This window comes from Mesitornis unicolor, unplaced genomic scaffold (genome assembly GCF_000695765.1).
Source record: "Mesitornis unicolor isolate BGI_N332 unplaced genomic scaffold, ASM69576v1 scaffold4766, whole genome shotgun sequence".
Lineage (NCBI taxonomy): Eukaryota > Metazoa > Chordata > Aves > Mesitornithiformes > Mesitornithidae > Mesitornis > Mesitornis unicolor.
The window spans coordinates 24,772-44,481 of NW_010190149.1; the positions used below are offsets into that span (position 1 = coordinate 24,772).

The 19,710-nt window shown below is 43.8% G+C and overlaps 1 protein-coding gene across 1 annotated transcript in view; it reads right to left on the minus strand.

The window, feature by feature from the left end:
* The window catches only part of MNAT1 (MNAT CDK-activating kinase assembly factor 1), a gene marked incomplete at its 3' end in the record, with an annotated part of 42,326 nt that extends 22,632 nt beyond the window's left edge, over nucleotides 1-19,694 (minus strand). Inside the window, exon 1 of the mRNA XM_010186305.1 lies at nucleotides 19,606-19,694. Within this exon, the coding sequence (XP_010184607.1) occupies nucleotides 19,606-19,694 (89 nt within the window). The remainder of the gene's footprint in view (nucleotides 1-19,605) is intronic.
* Between the last annotated feature and the right edge of the window lie 16 nt (nucleotides 19,695-19,710).

Here is a 19,710-nt window from a genome sequence, read left to right on the forward strand (position 1 = left end):
CTGAGCAAGGGCTTCAGCACAAGACATTCTCTGCCAACCAAGTCATGAGGAAATTGGGCTTTTCTTGTTTCCATCATATCCTCACCTCCCCTGCTCAGATTTACTTTTTAGATTACAACTGATTCAAAGCTTTTTCCTTTCCCTGCACAGACCCGTAAGTTGGTACTCATGAAAGCTCTTCTGGCTGCCACCAATGTGAACATGGCTCGGAAAAAGAGGAAGAGCAGCTCGGTGCTGACAGTTGCCATGCATCAAACTTGCTTCATTTTCATTCCCACTACTGCCCAAATATATTTAGTTTTGTATTATCTTCACTTTCATTTATGTAGAGAAGAAAAACAAGCAGAATTAAAGCCATCACACTTAAAGTGCCGTATTGTCACTGATCATCATCCGAAGTAATACCTCGGACCAGCTTTTCATTCATGCTGGTGACAATGCTAGAAGGCCACTGCAAACCAAAGCCCCCTGCCCAAGCTTTGAAAGGACTGTGAAAAGATCTGAATGACAAGAAACCTGAAAACTCTCCTCACTTCCAGGAGAAAGCTGTATCCTCCCCGACATGGCTCTTTCCAAATTGCAGCACCTCCAGTAATCCACGAGCGATCCTTTCACTCTCAGGAACATAAACTTCACATAACATGAAGGGAAGGCTCTTTGCAATTTGTTTAAGCTAAATCCAAAACCAAGCTATACAGCGTTTGAGCAAAAGAAAAACAGAGCCTCTGCGTGCTCAGGCTGTCACCTAAAAGAAACACATTGACTCCTACAGTCTGCACTGGGGAAATCGCGGGGGATCATCGGAGATCAAAGTGGTTTTCTGCATGGCTGCCACACACCTCCGCAGCCACTTGATGCTGGGGGAACGTTAACGAGAGCCGCTCTCTTGGCACAGCCCCGGAGCCAGCAACAAAGACACACACAAGCACCTCATCTAGGTGATTTCTTCATTAATTCATTTCTTTTTACTGGCATCACATATGGCTACAAGTGCAAGGCAGTCCCGCAGTAGCTTGCCCTACTTTTAAATCTGAGCTGCCATCGTTTCCCACCCCACATTCAAGTCCTGGTGCCTGTGCAACAGCACACATGCCTGGAAGCACCACAAGCAGCTAATTCAGCTGATACCTAGTTTAAAATCCTAAAATGGATCACCTCCCTGATCTGGCTTACCTTTCGGTGCCAAAAAAGAGGGTAGGAACACAAGGATGGGACAGGTATGTGACACAGGGAACATCTGCATTTGGTAGGTGGACACTCAAGTGGAAGTCAACTCAAACACACGTAGCCAGCAATTTTATTTTTTTTAACCACACTTCTTGTCACCTTTATACATGAAAGGCACAACCAGTGATGTCTGATGTTTTCATGTACAAAGCATAAAAATATTTCACACCACCAAGGCGGCTCACAAAGCTCATACTTCCCAGAAGCAGAGTTCAGGAAGAGTCAACATTTTGAGCACAAGCAATAGCAATACCCTTGAAAGGGCACGATCACAGGTGCTTGGCAAAGCACAACCCTTCTGTTCGTGATTCAGCTTAAAAATGCATAGATAAAACCTGCATGTGAAGGGGCAGGGCTGCCAAAGTGCCTCAGAAAACAGAGGACCCACAGAAAAGACGTACAGAGGGGGGCAGTTAAAGGTTTTCTCTGGTGGCAGAACGGGCCTTGCTGCTGTGCATCCCCACCTCCTCCCTGTGCCTGCTCTGGCCCTGCAGCTCTCTGCCCTCAGATGTGCCAATACAACCAACCGTGTGAGCTGGGCAATAAAGAGTCACAGAAAAATTAATCAGGGCAGCAAGGGAAGGGAGAAACGAAGCAAAAAATCCCCATGTTCTTAATAACCCCACTCCTCTGCTGTTTCTCTGCTCTTGTGAGACTCCACCTGCAGTGCTGCATACAGTTCTGGGGGCCCCAACATAAGGACATCGAGCTGTTGGAGCAGGTTCAGAGCAGGGCCATATGAAGGTGATCAGAGGGGTGGAGCAGTGCCCGTACGAGGACCGGCTGAGAGAGTCGGGGGTGTTCAGGCTGGAGAGGGGAAGGCTCTGGGGGGGGCTCTGCGGCCTTCCAGCTCCTGAAGGATCCTACAGGAAAGCTGGGGAGGGACTTTTTACCAGGGCAGGTAGCGACAGAATAAGGGGAAATGGTTTTAAACTGGAAGAGGGGAGATTTAGACTGGATATTAGGAAGAAATTCTTTACTGTGAGGTGGTGAGCACTGGCCCAGGTTGCCCAGAGAAGCTGTGGATGCCCCCTCCCTGGCAGTGTTCAAGGCCAGGTTGGACGGGGCTTTGAGCAGCCTGGGCTGGTGGAGGTGTCCCTGCCCATGGCAGGGGTGGGACTGGATGAGCTTCAAGGTCCCTTCCAACCTAAACCATTCTGTGATTACAGGATTCTTTTTATACCCAGTTTCCTTTCCCCCAGGATCAAACCTTCCGTTTTAACCTCGCTTGGTAGCACTGAGATGACCCAGTAGATTACCTCCCCAAAACATCAGGTTGCACAAATCTCCAGTCACCTACATGCTCAATGTTGAACCGCAAAATAAAACTCAAAAAAACCCTCCAAAACTATATTGCAAAGCTCAAATATAATTATCTTAGCTAACACAAATACCCTTTTCTGGCATGCCTGACAGCTATTCATAGGATCAGCACAGTTTAACACTTCTCATTACCAGGTTCTCAAAAGGCTGGATTTGTTTGCTGTGGAAGCAGGTTGTGTGCCTGAAGATGAAGGGGTGAGGGGAAAGAAGTTCTAACGTTGCCCTTACAGCACACTTCAAAATTTAGAGATGCCTGTAAAATCATGATGTTTTTTCTCATCAGTTAGTGGTAGCAATGCTCTATATCACAGGAGAAATACATAGGCACAAAAGGCTTTCTGTCCAGAGACACTGAGCACTACAGAAAAGGAAGAAATCAATAATCCACTACATATGCTCGATAGCATCCAGAAAATAACTCATGAAAAATACTCCCCGAATATGGTACAAAACAGGCTCCTATAAGATGAAAAATAGCATTCTATGCCAATAATAGTAGACCAACAAGTATACACAGAGGGATCAAGCTAAGACTGAACAAGGAATCCTTATTTTTTGCATTTTGCTAACTTCTGGGTGCTAAAGTCCAAAACAAAGCTCGGAACGTCGCTTTTATGTACAATTGACACATACCTCAGGAGGCTGCAGGTAAAAATACCCAAATCACCTTTAAAGAATCTGAAAAAAACATCCACAGAAATTATGACAGTAAATGGAGTTTTATTAAAGTAGGCCCTCCAAACACAAAAGACACAAAAAAGACCGCTGTCTCCCATGAAATGAAGGTGGGCTTTAACATTTATTACAATCCCTGGTCAAAACAGGTCAGTGCTTAAAACTGGCAAGTAAAAGATCTAATGTCACTCAAAAGAAGATGAGGCACTGCCATTAAAGAACTTTGAACTGGGAATATTTAAAGGAAAAAAACCCACACAAAAACCCCTGTACCTTTCCCTCATCTCAACCACCTTCAGCTTCTACTGCAGATTGTCCAAGCCAAATACGAAAAGTGCCGACACAAGGACAAACTGCAAATCTACCGTTATCGACATATCCTAAATAAACTATTTGTCTGTGTTAAGCGAGCTATTTGACAGAAGAACGACTGTCCGACAAGAATTTTTAGAAGTGAAAATAAATAGTATGGTTTTGATCCTAAAACTAATCGTCACAGGAGTCTCGGTGATTCTGTGGGCAGCGTGGATAAGCGAAGCTACGCTGACATTCCAGCACCTGATGAACTGAGCCAGTCTTTTGCAACAACAGTCTTGTTAATACAATTTATTTGTTCTGCTGCTGCACTGCTATGCATCCCAAATGACTGGGAAACAAATGTTAATTAGAAATATGTATTTTTTAATTAGCCATCATAAATTCAGTAAACATAGAAGCCAGTACACCGTGGAAGTGTCTATTGCCAACACGTAGACACTGCCCAGCATGACATGCCCAGGACAGACTGGTACAGCAAATTAATTCACTTTCCTACCTCAGGAGATGTCAGATTTCCTTGCCCACACCAGATCGTGTAGTGTTCCGCTTGTGAGGCTGCTAAAATGTGCGTTAAAAGTTGGATTAAAAAATATGTGGGAAAGCATCCTGATTAGCACTGCCAGTGTAACGCTCCAAGTAAAATAATGCAAGGAAATAAGAACAGTCAGAAGCAACCAGGATACTGCTATGTGCTACACAAGTGTAACGTTCTCTTGGTATTACGATTCCTTTTTAAGAAACTTCCTACGAGATGAAAACGAAAACTGCATACTGCCAAGAAAGGGCGTGGAGTGAATACCATCCTCCACAGCGCCTTTCGTTTCATTCCAAAGGCAAAATTACGCATAGCAGAGGATGTTTCTGGTTATTAAATTCTAGGTTTCTGTATTCAGTGGCATCACATTATGTATGGCCTTCTTCTACAATTAACCTCCAAAACGCAAATTAAATATTAGTGCGTGTCAATTATGGTTATGGGAAACAATAAAAGGACCATAAATTAAATAATGCAGATAGAATAATCAAAGTATTTTCACATGATCGAAACAGCGTTTCAGTGTTGATGTTTTCTTATTCTAATTGAAGTGTAATTATGTACTCATGGGTGGTGGTATTGCACAAAATTTGGTAAACAATGCCATCTTTTCAGCATTACGAGTCACTCAATAAGGAAGAGTAAAACAAGCCGTGTTGCTTCCTCCAGCCAAGCCCAGCAGCACATTATTTGATGCTTCACAGAAATCTTCAGACTGAGACTGTCCAGGGTGCAGCGGGGTATCTGCACAGTTATTTCCAGCCTATTTCCATCTTCTGTCATTAATTACACACAATTCTGTATGTTGTTCACTATTACCATCCCTCCCGCACATCCAAAATGTTTTCCTACTATCGTTATTTTTTTAACTAAGAAACTAACCTTAGGCTTGCTAAAAATTTGAAAGAAAGAAAAGAATTAAATACTCAAATATGACACTTGGACAATAACCTCGTTGCTTTAAAGTCACTGCTTCCCGAGGCTGATTTTTAACGAAAAAATAAAGGTCTGAGCCAAAACATTTGTAACAAACTAACAAATGCAGTCCAGCGCCAATTTAAATAGCGGCTGCTTGATGTTCAGATGTACAACTCTTCCCATGCTGTACCACGCTCGTCATCAATGACTACTTTACACACTGTAAATGACACAGCACGTGCTGCTCACAAACCAACCAGATTTATGGTTACATTCAGCTGTTCCTGTTACCTGAAGTCAGAATTAGAAGCTCATTAAATATGAATACATTTCAGAGAATGCAGAGGCACAGCATTACATTGATGAAAGCTTCATTAAATTTTCAGTGATACAGCTGCTTCTATATTGGTGAAGGAAGGACACAGAGTAGAAAGAAGTTGGGGCAATTCTCCTTCAGGCAACTTTGCATCTTTCTACTATCCCTAAAAAATATATGAATTTTAAAATGAAACTATGGACTAATTAGGAGTAAGAGAAAGTTATTGTGGTCCACTATATTCAATGAATTATTACTTTCAGATCAGCTTGTACGTGTTTGCCAGTCATACAACTGATGTTCAAGAAGAGGGGAATTGGTAGAAAACTAGAAACTGGGTTTAAATCGAAGCTCATATAAAATACAGACTGAACAGATTCTGAACACAATGGTACACATCTTTTTAGAATATTCATAAAATATTAATTACAATTTTCATAATAACAGTATTGTAAATGAAGCCTTACAAAGCAAACAGTACAACGTAACTTCTTGTGCAAGTAGGAATGTAAATCCATCCAAGTCACACAGTAATACAGCCTTATTTTTGCTGCAGAGACTGAAACCAAGAAAAAGACCTGTGACAGAAAACAAACTGGACACAAGCCCGTTATTCAACTACATTTCTAGTATTACTATCAGTAAGTCACATAATTAAAGCCTCCATACGTAAAACACCCATAACCAAGTTACATGCAAGAGCGCAGAATCAAAAAACCAAAAATTCAAGTGGTCTGATCCCTCTTGTGGTCGTGCACTCCCACATAAACTTAGTGTAATCTCCACATTACTTCAGCCTGGCTTCCTTTGGGGGAAAAAATTAAAAAAAGGCTTACACAATTGGGCTGATACTCAGCTCCTCCCCATCCACTGCCCTCCACAGCCAGTACCTCGTGTCAGCCAGAGAGACCTCCTTTAACAGACCTGCACAATATATAGCCTGGGCTTTCCCAGCTTTCCTTACGGTTTATGTGCGTGGCCTGCCAGAGGCTGAGACTTAGGGTTACTTTTCCCAGCTTGTTCGGGCCGCCCTGACCACCACGCATGCAGGCAATGCTGGTTTCTCCTCAGACCTTGCTTATTCTGCCCTCTTCAAATCCTGCTTCCACACGTTCACTTTTTCCCCCTCCCTTCAGTTTTCTTTGGCATGCACAGTCAGCATTAAATAACTGACCTTCTCAAAACCACCAAGAGGTAGTATTATCCCCATATTACCAGATAAGGAAATTAAGCCACTGTAATTAATGCTTGAAGCATGCCCAAATTTCACGTTCCCGATTGGAGTGATTAGCAGTAGAGCTATACAGGATTTCCTCTGCTCAAAGCACAGCTCCTGGAGAGCGCAGGGGCAGTTGCTCACAGCCCTGCACTTCTGTGGGGATGTCCGAGGGGCACAGATGAAGCTCCTGGGAAACGCTGGGCTCCAGGAACTCGGCCAATTCCACTCCGAAAACTAACTCAAACTCGAAAACCCCAGGTGCTGCTCCAGTCCCATGAGGGAATGCAAGAAAGCGGAGTGCCAACCTCTTCCGCATCCTTTCTTCTCCTGCCCGAGACTTTTGGGATCCAGGCACAGACTCCTTGCTAACTTAATTTCCATTCAGACACCTACAATCCTCAATCTTCTCACCTCTGATCTTCCCATAGCCGCCAGCTCCCCATGCATTCATCCTCCTCCAACCTCACATCTTCCTCCACCATTCTCTAGCTCCAGACTTGCCCCAGTCTTCCCAGATAGTCCTAAATCCTTCTCTCAAGTCTTCATGCAGTCATACCCCTTTCTCCAAGGGGTTCAATGGCACTCTGAGGACCTCATTCACTGCACACAGTAAGACTGGTAGTCAGCCCCCCCTTCTGACTCCATTACAGCACTTCAGAGTTCCCCAGAGCCACGAGATGTTTCCCAGTCACAGAATCACAGAATCCCAGACCATTAGGGATTGGAAGGGACCTCCAAAGCTCATCCAGTCCAATCCCCCTGCTGGAGCAGGAACACCCAGATGAGGTTGCACAGGAAGGCGTCCAGGCGGGTTTTGAATGTCTCCAGAGAAGGAGACTCCACAACCTCTCTGGGCAGCCTGGTCCAGTGCTCTGTCACCCTCACTGAGAAGAAGTTTCTTCTCAAATTTAAGTCACACATTCCTTGCAAAAAAAAGAAGGCCCCTTTCCAAAATCTGTCAGCTGGCAGCAAAGGTTCCCACACAGACCCCACCAATTTGGGTTCCCTAACCTCATCCAAGGAACAAACCTCCAAGGGGGCTGTTCCCCCCATTCACATGAGATACTGCCCACGTGAAGACAGCTACCTCTGGCCACGTCTGCTGCTCCTTCCTGTGTTACACCTTTCCCCAAAACCAGGCAGACAGAACAGAAATCAAAGATTTGCTTAGCAAAATTTTAGGCCAGGCTTTGTTGCAAGAGTGGAAACAGAAAGGTTCAAACAAATACAGTAATTCTAGACTAAGTTCAACAGACAAGCAATTCTCCAGCTCCTAAATTCCTCCAACCCTGCCCAGCTGATGACATTGAGAGCAACATCACATCATCCTGGCATTGCCCTCAGTGCTGTCAACTTCCCTCTCTCCCTTTACAAAACACAACCATATCCCAAAACTAAAGATAACTTTTTTGTTTTCTTGGAACAAGGGGATCTTGGGGGTTTAAAGGCAGCCTCCCATCTCTAGCTCACAGCACGTCAGTCATGGGCTCATCAAACTAAGCAACTGCCACCAAAGTCCTTCCTGATGCCATCCAGGGTGTGTACAGACTATTTTTTTCAGTCTCTTTAAACCCGTAGACAGCTACTCCCAGAAGAATCTGAACTCTTCTATTTACACAAGGCTATTCCTATACTCACACTAAACATTATCTAGTCACTAGTTACACCTACAGATTATTCAAACCCTAATCCCCATGAAGATACTTTTTTTTTTAAACAGAAAACACATGACACATTGCAAAGATGTTAAATGTTTGTCTGTCTGCACTTGACCGGGACCACAGGTCTTCCTCCTTCACCCCAGCTCTGCCAGCAGCTCTTGCAATACACCTAACCCCAGGGCCAAACCTTCCTGCCCAGTTAGACCCAACAGTTCCTGTCCTGGCTCAGCAGTCTGAAGGTGTCATCATCTGCCAAACCACTCGCTCGCCTTTTGCTGTCTAGGAACATCAGTCCTTCGGTGCCACCCTGGCAGGGAGAATGACAGCCTGGCCACATTGCTTGGTATTAATAAGCAAAATATTCTTAGGACTTGGGAACTTTTACCTCAATATTTCTTCTTAAAAAAACCCATTCCTCACTCTGCCCCATCCCACTATTTCCTAACTCCCATCAGAGCCGCTTACCTTCCTCTGCAATGTTAAAGAAGTTGACATGCTCACATTAAGCCCGGGATTCTGCCAATACCCAGACTTGTTTAACCTCAGTGCCAATCACTGAGGCAGGACTGTGGGAACAGTAAAAAAAAAAACACATTATCTGCATGTTTCCCAAATCAGAGCCAAAATATTTATCAGAGTAGATGACTTGCTCATGATTCATCTGTGGCACAGACAACCTGTCTCACTTCTATGAGCTTACCTGCATTCCACACGAAAACACTGCAAGGATTTCCCAATACATTCTTTCCCCCAACTGTGTTACAAACAAAGGAAAAACAACTTAGAACATCATTTTCAGAGCATCAAAAATGTTCATAGCTACAATAATTAAAGTCTAATTCTGTCATATATAGCAGTAGTTGCTGCTAAGTTCATTTTTTTCAGATCTGGTCTTGCCAAATATAACGCTTGCAACACATTAAAAAAAAACCCAAACAAGTAGTTGTCACTACAAAATTCAGTTCACTCTTAGGATTAATAATTATAACTTTTACTACAGCCAGAGTGCCCTTTCTGTAATGAAATATCCAGTGTTTCCTGCATAACATTAAATAAAAGAGAGAACCAGCAACATGAAACTCAAGTGTCCACAGAGCAAGCTCAGCACCCTGTCTGTCCCATGTCCTGTTACTCTCGGGAAAGATTTTCTTTTTTAATTTCTTAATAAATTTCTTAACACTGGAGAACTCAATTCAGTTCCCACAACAGTGACCCAGTTGTTGGGTTTTGCTTGGTTTTTTTTTTCAAAATTCACCTTCAGTTGCTCTGAGAGAAAAAAATCAACCACTGTACCAAAGAGCACACACTTCAGTGCAACTTCTGAGTACTCCAAGAGAGCACTTTCAGATCTGCCCTGCTGTGAATTTACAGTTACTGAGACGTGCTTTTTAAAATTACTCAGGAATATATTTGCTTAGTTTCATAAATATTAAACCATGCATATGACTTATTATCATTTGGCAGCTAATGCAACCACATAGAAGCAAGTTAAGTGTTGCTCTTCCTCACAAACCCACAGAATTACTGGCCTAAATTACAAGGCAGTAGACGCAATTAAAAGAAAGGAAAAAAATCTCACCTAATATCAAATTGTTTAAAAGTTTCTTGTGTTTGCCTTCTTTTTGAGAAGCACTTTAACCATAGAGATTTAGAGTCACAGAACGGTTTGGGTTGGAAGGGACCTTGAAGCTCATCCAGTCCCACCCCTGCCATGGGCAGGGACACCTCCACCAGCCCGGGCTGCTCAAACCCCGTCCAACCTGGCCTTGGGCACTGCCAGGGAGGGGGCATCCACAGCTTCCCTGGGCAACCTGGGCCAGTGCTCACCACCTCACAGTAAAGAATTTCTTCCTAATATCCAGTCTAAATCTCCCCTCTTCCAGTTTAAAACCATTTCCCCTCATTCTGTCGCTACCTGCCCTGGTAAAAAGTCCCTCCCCAGCTTTCCTGTAGGATCCTTCAGGAGCTGGAAGGCCGCAGTAAGATCCCCCCAGAGCCTTCTCCTCTCCAGGCTGAACAGCCCTAACTCTCTCAGCCGGTCCTCGTACGGGCACTGCTCCACCCCTCTGATCATCCTCATGGCCCTGCTCTGGACTCGCTCCAATAGGTCCATGTCTGTCTTATGCTGGGGGCACCAAAGCTGGACGCAGTACTACAGGCAGGGTCTCACAGGAGTGAAGTAGAGGGGCAGAATCCCCTCCCGTGACCTGCTAGCTACTGCTTTTGATGCAGTCCTGGTCCTGGACACAGTTGGCTTACTGGGCTGCCAGCACACATTGCCCGCTCATGTTGAGCTTTTCATCAACCAGCACCCCCAAGTCCTTCTCCTTAGGGCTGTTCTCAATCCCTTCTCCGCCCAGCCTGTATCTGTGCTTGGGACTGCTCCAACCCAGGTGCAGGACCTTGCACTTGGCCTTGCTGAACTCCATGAGGTTGGCATGGGCCCACCTCTCCAGCCTGTCCAGGTCCCTCTGGATGGCATCCCTTCCTCCCAGCATCTCAACTTCACCACCCAGCTTGGTGGCATCCACCAAAGATGTTAAACAGCACCGATCCCCGGGGAACACCGCTCGTCACCGATCTCCACTTGGACACTGAGTCCACACAGTACACCTGGGGGGTTCCGTGACCGTGCTGGACATTTACCACATCCAACCAGTGGTAAGCATTTACTCAACAAAAATGGTCAAGCACTTTTAAAGATCCCTAAAGCTGGGCACCCAAACCCATAAGCCATTTTCAGGACCCCAGGCTGTAGATTTAGCCAGACAATTTTCAGAACCAAGGAAAAAGAATTTACTTTTCAGTTGGCTGACTGAAGATCCAGGATATAAACAATAGCTTTCCTTTTGCCAAGGTTACATCTCAGAGCTGAACCACAGCTTAAATTTCCAAAAAGTACTTATGAGGAATGAAAAGTAGAGCTCTGCAAGGTTTGCTAAGCAGATGAGAAGTATTACTAAGCAGACATACCAACCGATAGCTCAATAAAGAGAAAATTTTCTAAATATGTCAGTTTTAAACAAAAGAATAATAAAACTGAAGCATTAACACCACCACATCAGAGGTATTGAAACCATGATTCAGAGCCAAATTTAAGAGCAAATATTCATTGTCAAAACTGGATGGCAGAAGGAAATAATGCTCTTGGGTATCTCAGTGATGATTTAGTCACCTCCCAAACTCGGAGAGAGTTTGGAAGAGTAATGGGATGGAGCAGAGTCCAAAGAGCATCTAATCTCAATCAATAACTCCAAAAAGAGAAAGAAGAAAGATGACCTAGATTTGTATTCCCTAAGAAGTCAGGACAAAACTTTCTTTCTGAGGGAATACATTCCACTTAAAAAAAAAAATTTCAAAAGTAATTTTGCTTCTTCCTTTGAGGATGCAGACAGGCTATGATCGTGCAAATGTTTCAAACAAGCACAAGTTAACTTCCCATGGTACATCTGACAAACGTGAGTAAAAACCTCCCTGACGTGTCCTCCAACTCACCCAGAAAAAACTAAGAAAATTCTCTCGGAGACGTAAATTGTAGGGAATGCAATACATTACCCAGTTTCCACTACTTAACTCCCTCCAAAGAAAGAGGCATTTTTAGGACCACACAAAGTTCCTGCTCTGGTTGAGATTTTTAGCTATACGTAGTCCCAAACTGCTTTAGTCCACCAAGACCACTTCAGTTTTCATGCAAGTAAGGATCTACCACACAGAAATCTAATCTGAGATGTGATACAGCAAGAGTAGCACAAAAACAAGCCTAAAGACAAAGCAGAGCACTTGCTCTTCAAGCATACACCTACCTCACCTGTGGATGCATGTTCCTACAGATTACCTTGCACCACCTCTGATGCCTAACTTTCTGACCTGGCAGATCAGCTCTTACCAGGGTCCAGTAAGTGCCAGTCTGATGGCTCTTTTCCTTGTGCCTGCTGCCTGTTCACAAGTCCTGCATCCGAGTGCACATTTCAGTGGTTCAACCAGCACTATTCGTACCGTCTGTATTGCAAGCCTGCACTTCAGCTGCTGTAGGAATAGAAACCTGTTAGTCTAAAAATCACACACATCACAGCCAACGTTTACATTACAAATAACAGCCTGAATACAGTATCACTGTCCTTGCATATCTTGCATTTAAGACACTTTCTTTAGGGAGAAAACCTGCTGAATAAAATTCAAATACCTATTAAGGCACCTAACTCCCACATGCTCAAGTTAAAACTTACAGGTCCGACAGATCCTCACCAACTACCTCTAGTTAGACTTCTTAAATCAAACTCAGTTGGCTGAAATACAGTTCTATGTTATTTTCCACAATCTCCAGGGCTTCCCCCCATCTTAGAAGAAAGGCATTTTCTTGAAACACACTGCAGAGAAGAATGCAGCAGGAAGCCAAGCAATCCTTTCACTTGGAAGGAGTTTAAACAAGAAGATTCCAAACTTTTTTCCATCGACTCCAGCCCCATGCGCTGGCATGAGACCTCGCTCCACCAAATTCACTGGGGATGCTCCTGCTTCCAACTCCTGGGGAATCTGACAGCCGCAAAACTCAAAATGCTCCTAACATTAAAATAAATATGCAAATAATGAAACCTCTGTTTCTTCATTTTAGGAGTCGTTAGCACTGCAATTAAAGAGTTCTCGAAGGATGCACTTACCCCCTAATGAATCCCTGGAACAGCCATAACAGGGTGCAGGGCAAATTACAGAATCCCCACAACACAACTCAGTGAATTGATGTCTCCCCTGAGCAACACCAAGCTGGGCCTAGAGTCAGTAAGCGTTGCTATGCCGTCTTCTTTTTGAAGCCTTATTACCAAATGAAAAGAGGAATAAACACATCTCCCTCTGGGAAAAGGAGGAAAAAAAAAAGAAATTTTAATAAGGAGCCTAGACACCTTTCTGCAAGTCTCTTGCAGACAGGAAAGTGACACCAGAAATGCTTATAATCGAGCAAGCTCATTAACTACCATCTAAGTTTGCAGTCATACACGAACAAACCCAAAAACACTGCACTGGCAGCAGCTGCAATCAAGCCTATCAGTTTTTCGCAGATATTGCTGTGGCACCTGTGTCCCCATCTCCCAGAGATGTTAAGCATGGGAAAGACGCGTTGCAGAGACAGCACAACAGCTGGAGTGACAATGGGAAGGAAGGGAGTTTCTTTGCTATCGTTGGTCTGCAGACATCCACAAGCCAGGATGAGCCACAGGTATCTGGAAAGAGCTTTACATACCAATGTCCCTTCTCCCCATAGCAGGCAGTGACACAAAGCTGCACCAGCAGCCCTCGTTAACCATCTTTTTTACCTAAGACATTTGCATACAATTATTGGAGACCATACAATCCAAAGTTTACAGTAAATTTCTTTACCCAGCCTGTTTGCAGCAACAACCTTGACGTTCTTTTAATGCAGTTTTTGGTCGATGCACTTCTTTTCCTCTTACTAAGTAAATCAGTGGGATACGCTTAACCTGCCTCCTAAAACTCAACACAAGCCATGAAATCCAAAGCAGGCAGAATAATAGATAATTCATGGTCTCAAATGGAGCCAGGTGGATTACAGCTCTGTTGGCAAGCACGCACCCAGGATCTGTACACTCAGAAAATACATTAGGAATCATCTGAATAATCAAAAATTTTCATGCATGCACAAAGGCTTGTGAATATAATTCTTGGGAGTGAACTTTTAAAAGAAGGCAAAGCCATCAGTGCACTTTATAAATTAATGCATTGCAGAACTTTAAGCAAGCATTGCTCCACAATTCGACACACTTTCCCCTGCACAAAAGCATCTATAAAGCCAAGTATCTGATGCCTTGAATCTATGTTACACTTAAGAAAATAAACTTAAAGAGACATTCATTATTCTTGAACTGAGTATTTCCATACTTAATCCCATCCTAGAACTTTTAACTGCTAATTTATCATCTTCCCTTCAAGTGACAGGGAAGATTTACAGTGGAAAAGGGTTATTTAACATTATTCTAGTGCCAAAAGCACATGGTATTACCCTTTTGGCGATATTGGTCAAGAAGCCACAACCAATGAAAACAAAATACTAAGAAGTAACGCCCCAAGAAAATCCATTCCCACAATTTTAAGGTTTGGCATGGTTCCATTGGAAGAAACTGCAACAGAAGCCCAACTTGAAGGATGTTCACAGCCGAGACCCGATGTCCGATTTGATCCGCTCGCACTCATCTGCCTATCCCTTATCTCCCCTGCAGCACCGTGGTGCTTATCAGCAGCCTGACCCTGCTCTGCCATAGGCGAACACGGACACATTCCAGAGCCCCACTGACCACAGAGGAACTGAACAGGGCAAACACACGGCATCAGGGGAAAGCCACTGAGTTATTCTAAAGTAGGGACAGGCACGTACGCAATGGACAAGGGAGGAAAAATGCTACGTGCATATTTTGGTGCTAAGATCCAGAATGAATTGGTCAACAGGAAATGAGAGATGGGAGGCCAACACAGGTACCCTAACACATAGTATCTACCCCAGATGAGATTTAAATTAATGAAGTGGGGAAGAGGAGAAGAATAAACTGCCAAACCTCCACAGCACAGGATTCCATAGCAAGAGGAACCTTCACTGCAGGCATCACTCAACAAAAAAGGAACAAATAGGACATGCATTGCCCAACAAGTTCTCAGATACTCTGAGATTAACTTTGTTTATATAGGAGGTGAAAAGAAAAAAAAAAAACCACACAATAAAACAAAGGCTCTTCTAGTTTCATACCAACCAAAGGGGAAGAACTGGCTAAGAACATGAAAGTGAAAACAACTTGGCTGAAAGAAGGCCTAAGAAGCCAACTCTTGCAATTCTTCAGAAGGGAAGAAACAGAGCACCACAAAATAAAGCAAATGAACTAACAGTGAAACCACACAAGCTACCTGAAACCCAGAAGAAAGAACTGAAGCCTACTGACAAATCATCTCAGCTAAGTATAGGCTCTTTAATAATTTGACTTTCAATAGATTTTCCACAAGTGCAAATCAAATCACTGAAGGTCACTTGAAGTGAACAGCACAGTTCATGAAATAGGAGAGGTCAAAGCATTTGAGGGTGGTGAGCACTGGCCCAGGTTGCCCAGGGAAGCTGTGGATGCCCCCTCCCTGGCAGTGCCCAAGGCCAGGTTGGACGGGGCTTTGAGCAGCCTGGGCTGGTGGAGGTGTCCCTGCCCATGGCAGGGGTTGGACTGGATGAGCTTCAAGGTCCCTTCCAGCCCAAACCATCCTGTGATTCAGAAAGAAATTTCTGGGAGGCAACACAGAAGGTAACATGAAAGTATTTCTTCAGGATGCCTGCAGTGAAAGGAGGAGTGTATTAAACCACTATTTGAAATGAAGGAAAATCTCTAACAGATAGGAGCATTTGGGGGTGCTTTGTGCATTGATCTTCACTCACCAAGACAGATTAACCGGCTAATGTAACTTGTGTTACAGCAAAAGGAGCAAGAACACAAGCTAGAAGCAGGAAATGTGTTGGAGCAATTGCTCCAAACCTCCTGAGCCAACAAAGTCAAGACTCTGAATTTCCCATGTGTATTTATCGCCAAACTTCAAAGAGAAAACATGATAAAAGCAATATGCTTCTACAGACAACTTAATAAGCTTTCATAAACTTATGGACTTGTAGCCTACAGACCCATGGACTATATCCAGGGGTTATGGCATTAAAAGAGTACTTTAAGGTTTTCTGATCTGGTAGACATAGTATTTACCCTCTGAAAACTGACAAAGGCAGTTATCAAAGATCATCTCCACATTAAGTTCAACAGCCTGAAGAAGGGCAAAAGCACCTGCCTCCAAAGAACAAGAAACCAAATACACAGGGAAAGATGGACCAGTCAGGGTTACCATCAGTCCATGGGAAGACAGTGAAATAAATAATCAAACAACCTATCTGCTGCATATTTCAGATAAAGCAAGTAAGATCCAACACACAATTCATTAAGAACAAATCCTATCAAACTAAGTATAATTCCACCAATGACACCATAACAACGTAGGTAGCAAAACAGCAACTAAACATAATATAGTTTTGGATTAACTGGACTTTTGATGCTCTTTAATTGACAGTCATATAACCTAAACAGATATGGTACATACTCAAGTACCGAGAGACAATTAGAAATCCATAGCCAGAGATAAGTTATCATCATTTCAGTCTGACAGAAAACAGGTAGCAAGCTCACTCACATGGCTCTAACCTTTCAACATTCTCCACTCCTACAAAAGTAACTTGCAGGGGAAAGGCTATTTAGCATGAACTTACTCCAGGCAGCTTATTTTGCTCTGCCTGTTTGATTTCCAGTGGTCACAAGAAATAACTTCAGAGATCCCCAGACAACATCTTGTTCACAAATCACACGCTAGAAAACATCAGGGCATTAAGGTCATTTTCTTAAGGTAACAGAGAATAATCTGGAACAGTTACAAGCACTTGGAAAGAGGGACTCAGAACCCAAAGTCATTTGAACAAAGTGTAAAAGTCATCTGAAGTAAATATGCAGTGACAGAGCCAAAAGGTAAGAATGATCAGCTGCATAACACAGCATGGAAGGCAAGGTTGAACACTGTTCTGCCCTGAGATATGTTGAGCGGTGAAGTGCTCAAGAATGTGGTGTTTATGCTGAACATAAATCACACAAATCACCACAAAAAAGCCCCACAACACAAAAAACACACACAAACAGATTCATTAACCTAATGAGATGTATGAAATGCAGGTATCATATGAAAAGCACATGAAGTAATTTTGACTCTGTTGTACTAAGAACACAGAGGGAACACCATGTCCAGTTCCAGTGCTCCAGAAAAATGCAAAACAAATGGAAAAAGCCTCAAGAAAAGCAGTGAGGATGGCCCACAGATGTATGAAAAGTGTAAAAAAAAAAATCACTGAAGAAAGGAGAGTTAAGGAATGAGATTTCTTAACTATGGAAAACACAAACAAGAAAGCTTCTCCAACATGTAACACATCCCTGCAGGAGACTGGTAATAAAGAGTTCACAGAGCATATAAAACGCACATAAATGCTTCAATTATAGCAAGTAAGTTTAGACTAGAAATTAGAAGTATTTTTAATGGTGAGAACAGCAAACTGTCAGAACAGATTGCCTAAGAAGAGTAAATCTCCATCAGAAACTTACATTAGCTCATTTGCTTTGAGAACTAGTTAAACATACCTTCCTTGTGCCTGAAACACGGTGAATTTATGAAAGAACAAATGCCAATTACCTCCCCCTTTGCCCCTCATACTTCATTCACAGGTGCCTCATCTGAGCTTCCAGCTTCTAGAGCAGTCATTACGAGAATTTACTACCCGTTACTACAAAACAACTTCCAGCATGAAGGCTTTGTAACATCACATGGAAATAATACTAAAAACACAACCTTACAGGAGTTATTGGAAGGATATTACAGAAGAAAAGTGATGCACTTGAACCACATCAGGATGGAGAGTCTTTAATTTCAACAAAAACAAATCCAGTGATCCTATTTACACAGTGATTACAATTTTACCCTCACAGACATATCCTTTAAAACAGTGGTGTCCAGCTGCAGAGACACCCTTCACTGGGACGGTAAAGGAAGAACTAACACACCTTGCTGGGTCCAGGTAAGGTCAGTCTGGGTGGGTCTGCACAGCCCCTTCCCGGCAAGCACCCTGCAGAGATCCTGGGGTGGCTCAACCCAGGGCTGCAGGGATCCAGACTACTGACCTGGTCTCAGATAAAACAGAAGTGCAGACAGCTAGGGGAAGCAGGGGCAATCCTTGTGCAGCTGGGAAGAAACAAGGAAAGCAAGACAAGGACATCAACCCCAAATAAGGTGTCCGGAGCTGGACCCAGCAAAGCACAAAACATGACTAATTTTCTCAAGCGAAGCTCAGCTACCAAAGAAATTCTTAAAAAGCCACTGAGAACCAAAGCAAGAGAGCAAACTGAAAGATGCTATCCTCTGCTGGAAGTGGCTCTGGAGGAGCCTGAAAGCAGAAGACCAACAAAAACACTAGTGCTTTGATCTTCACTGGAGCAGAAGATAGAAACATCATTTGAAAGCTGCACAGCTTTGCCTAAATGTGGCTGTTACCTTCTGAACTCCAGCTAACGCTGCACTTTTACACAGCCAGCATCACTGTCACCAAAGGGGTACTCCTGCTGCCTGCCTCTCCTACACCACCCCTATCAGGAGGTAATCTGCTGCTCTCCCACTCGCCTTCCCCTGCCAACACAAGATTCTGAGGCCATACAGAACAGCATCAGAAAACCAGATGAAAGCTAATTTTTTTTCCCCAAAAATATAACATAAATACCTTGTTGCAATCCAGTTCCTTCATCCTGTTTGCTTATAACACCGTATCAAGCTAAGCAAAGCTTTCTCAGGTTACATCTTTTGAATGAAATTCACATGTAGTGCAAAAATATAAGCATCTCAATACATACGAAATACATGAAAGATGAAAATACACACACACAAAAAAACCCCCAAGCAAATAGGTCTGCCCCTGCAGTACGAGGCTTGTGTCAGGTGTATCTAGCAAGAATTTAGTGTAGAACCTTTAAAACTTCCACACTAGCTAAGAAGGATCTCCAGATCTGAAAGTGAATGAGTTCAGACGACGCATAGCTTAAATCAGCTAGAGCCAGCAGTGGGAATTATCTAAGTGTTCATCTTTGGGGAAAAAATAAAAGTAAGCCATGACTCTTGTTACAAAAAGATACTGAATGAATAAATACCACCAGCAGCACAGGTACACAAGAGGCTCTTACAACATTTCAGACAGCATCAAACCTTCAGACAAAGCATTCCCCAGTCAGAATTAACACGCAAAAAAATAAAAACAAATCACACTTTTTTTTTCCTTAATTATCCAAGCACAATATCCAAGCACATAAATACAAATGAGAAGTGTTTAAGCTCATAAGAAATGTGTGTTTCTCTGTGTTCCCTGTTTCATACCCCAAACCCTCATGTCCCTTCGGGACAGGGGCCAGTACCGACCACCACACCGACCACGTCAAGCCCCGTGCTCCCATGAGTAATTATATTAATTAACTGCGAAGAAACAGCGGAAAGCAGCGCTTCAGATCCACACCGTGATCCTGAAACGAAACCGCTGGCTGCGGCGCTGCCGCCGGGAGAGGCGACCGGTGGACAGGAGCGGGCCCGGAGCCGTTTCGCAAACGGCCGCACGGGTCTGGTACAGCCCCGCCAGGTTAGGCTGGGTGGCCGGGGTCGGCCCCACTCCCAGACCAATGGCACTACCATTTCCCTCAGGCCCCACCAACCGATCCCCTCGCCAGAGGAGCAGCCCCGGGTCCGAGTGGCTCTGCCCTCACCGCGTCCGTTCCCCAACGGCCCCCTCTGAGGGAGAGAAGGCAGCCCCACTCACAGCGTGTGCCCGCAGACGTTGACCATCAGCTTCAAGGACGGGTTGCGGTACTTGGTGGTCTTACACCGCGGGCAGCCCTGGTCATCCATATCCCTGACGGCGGCC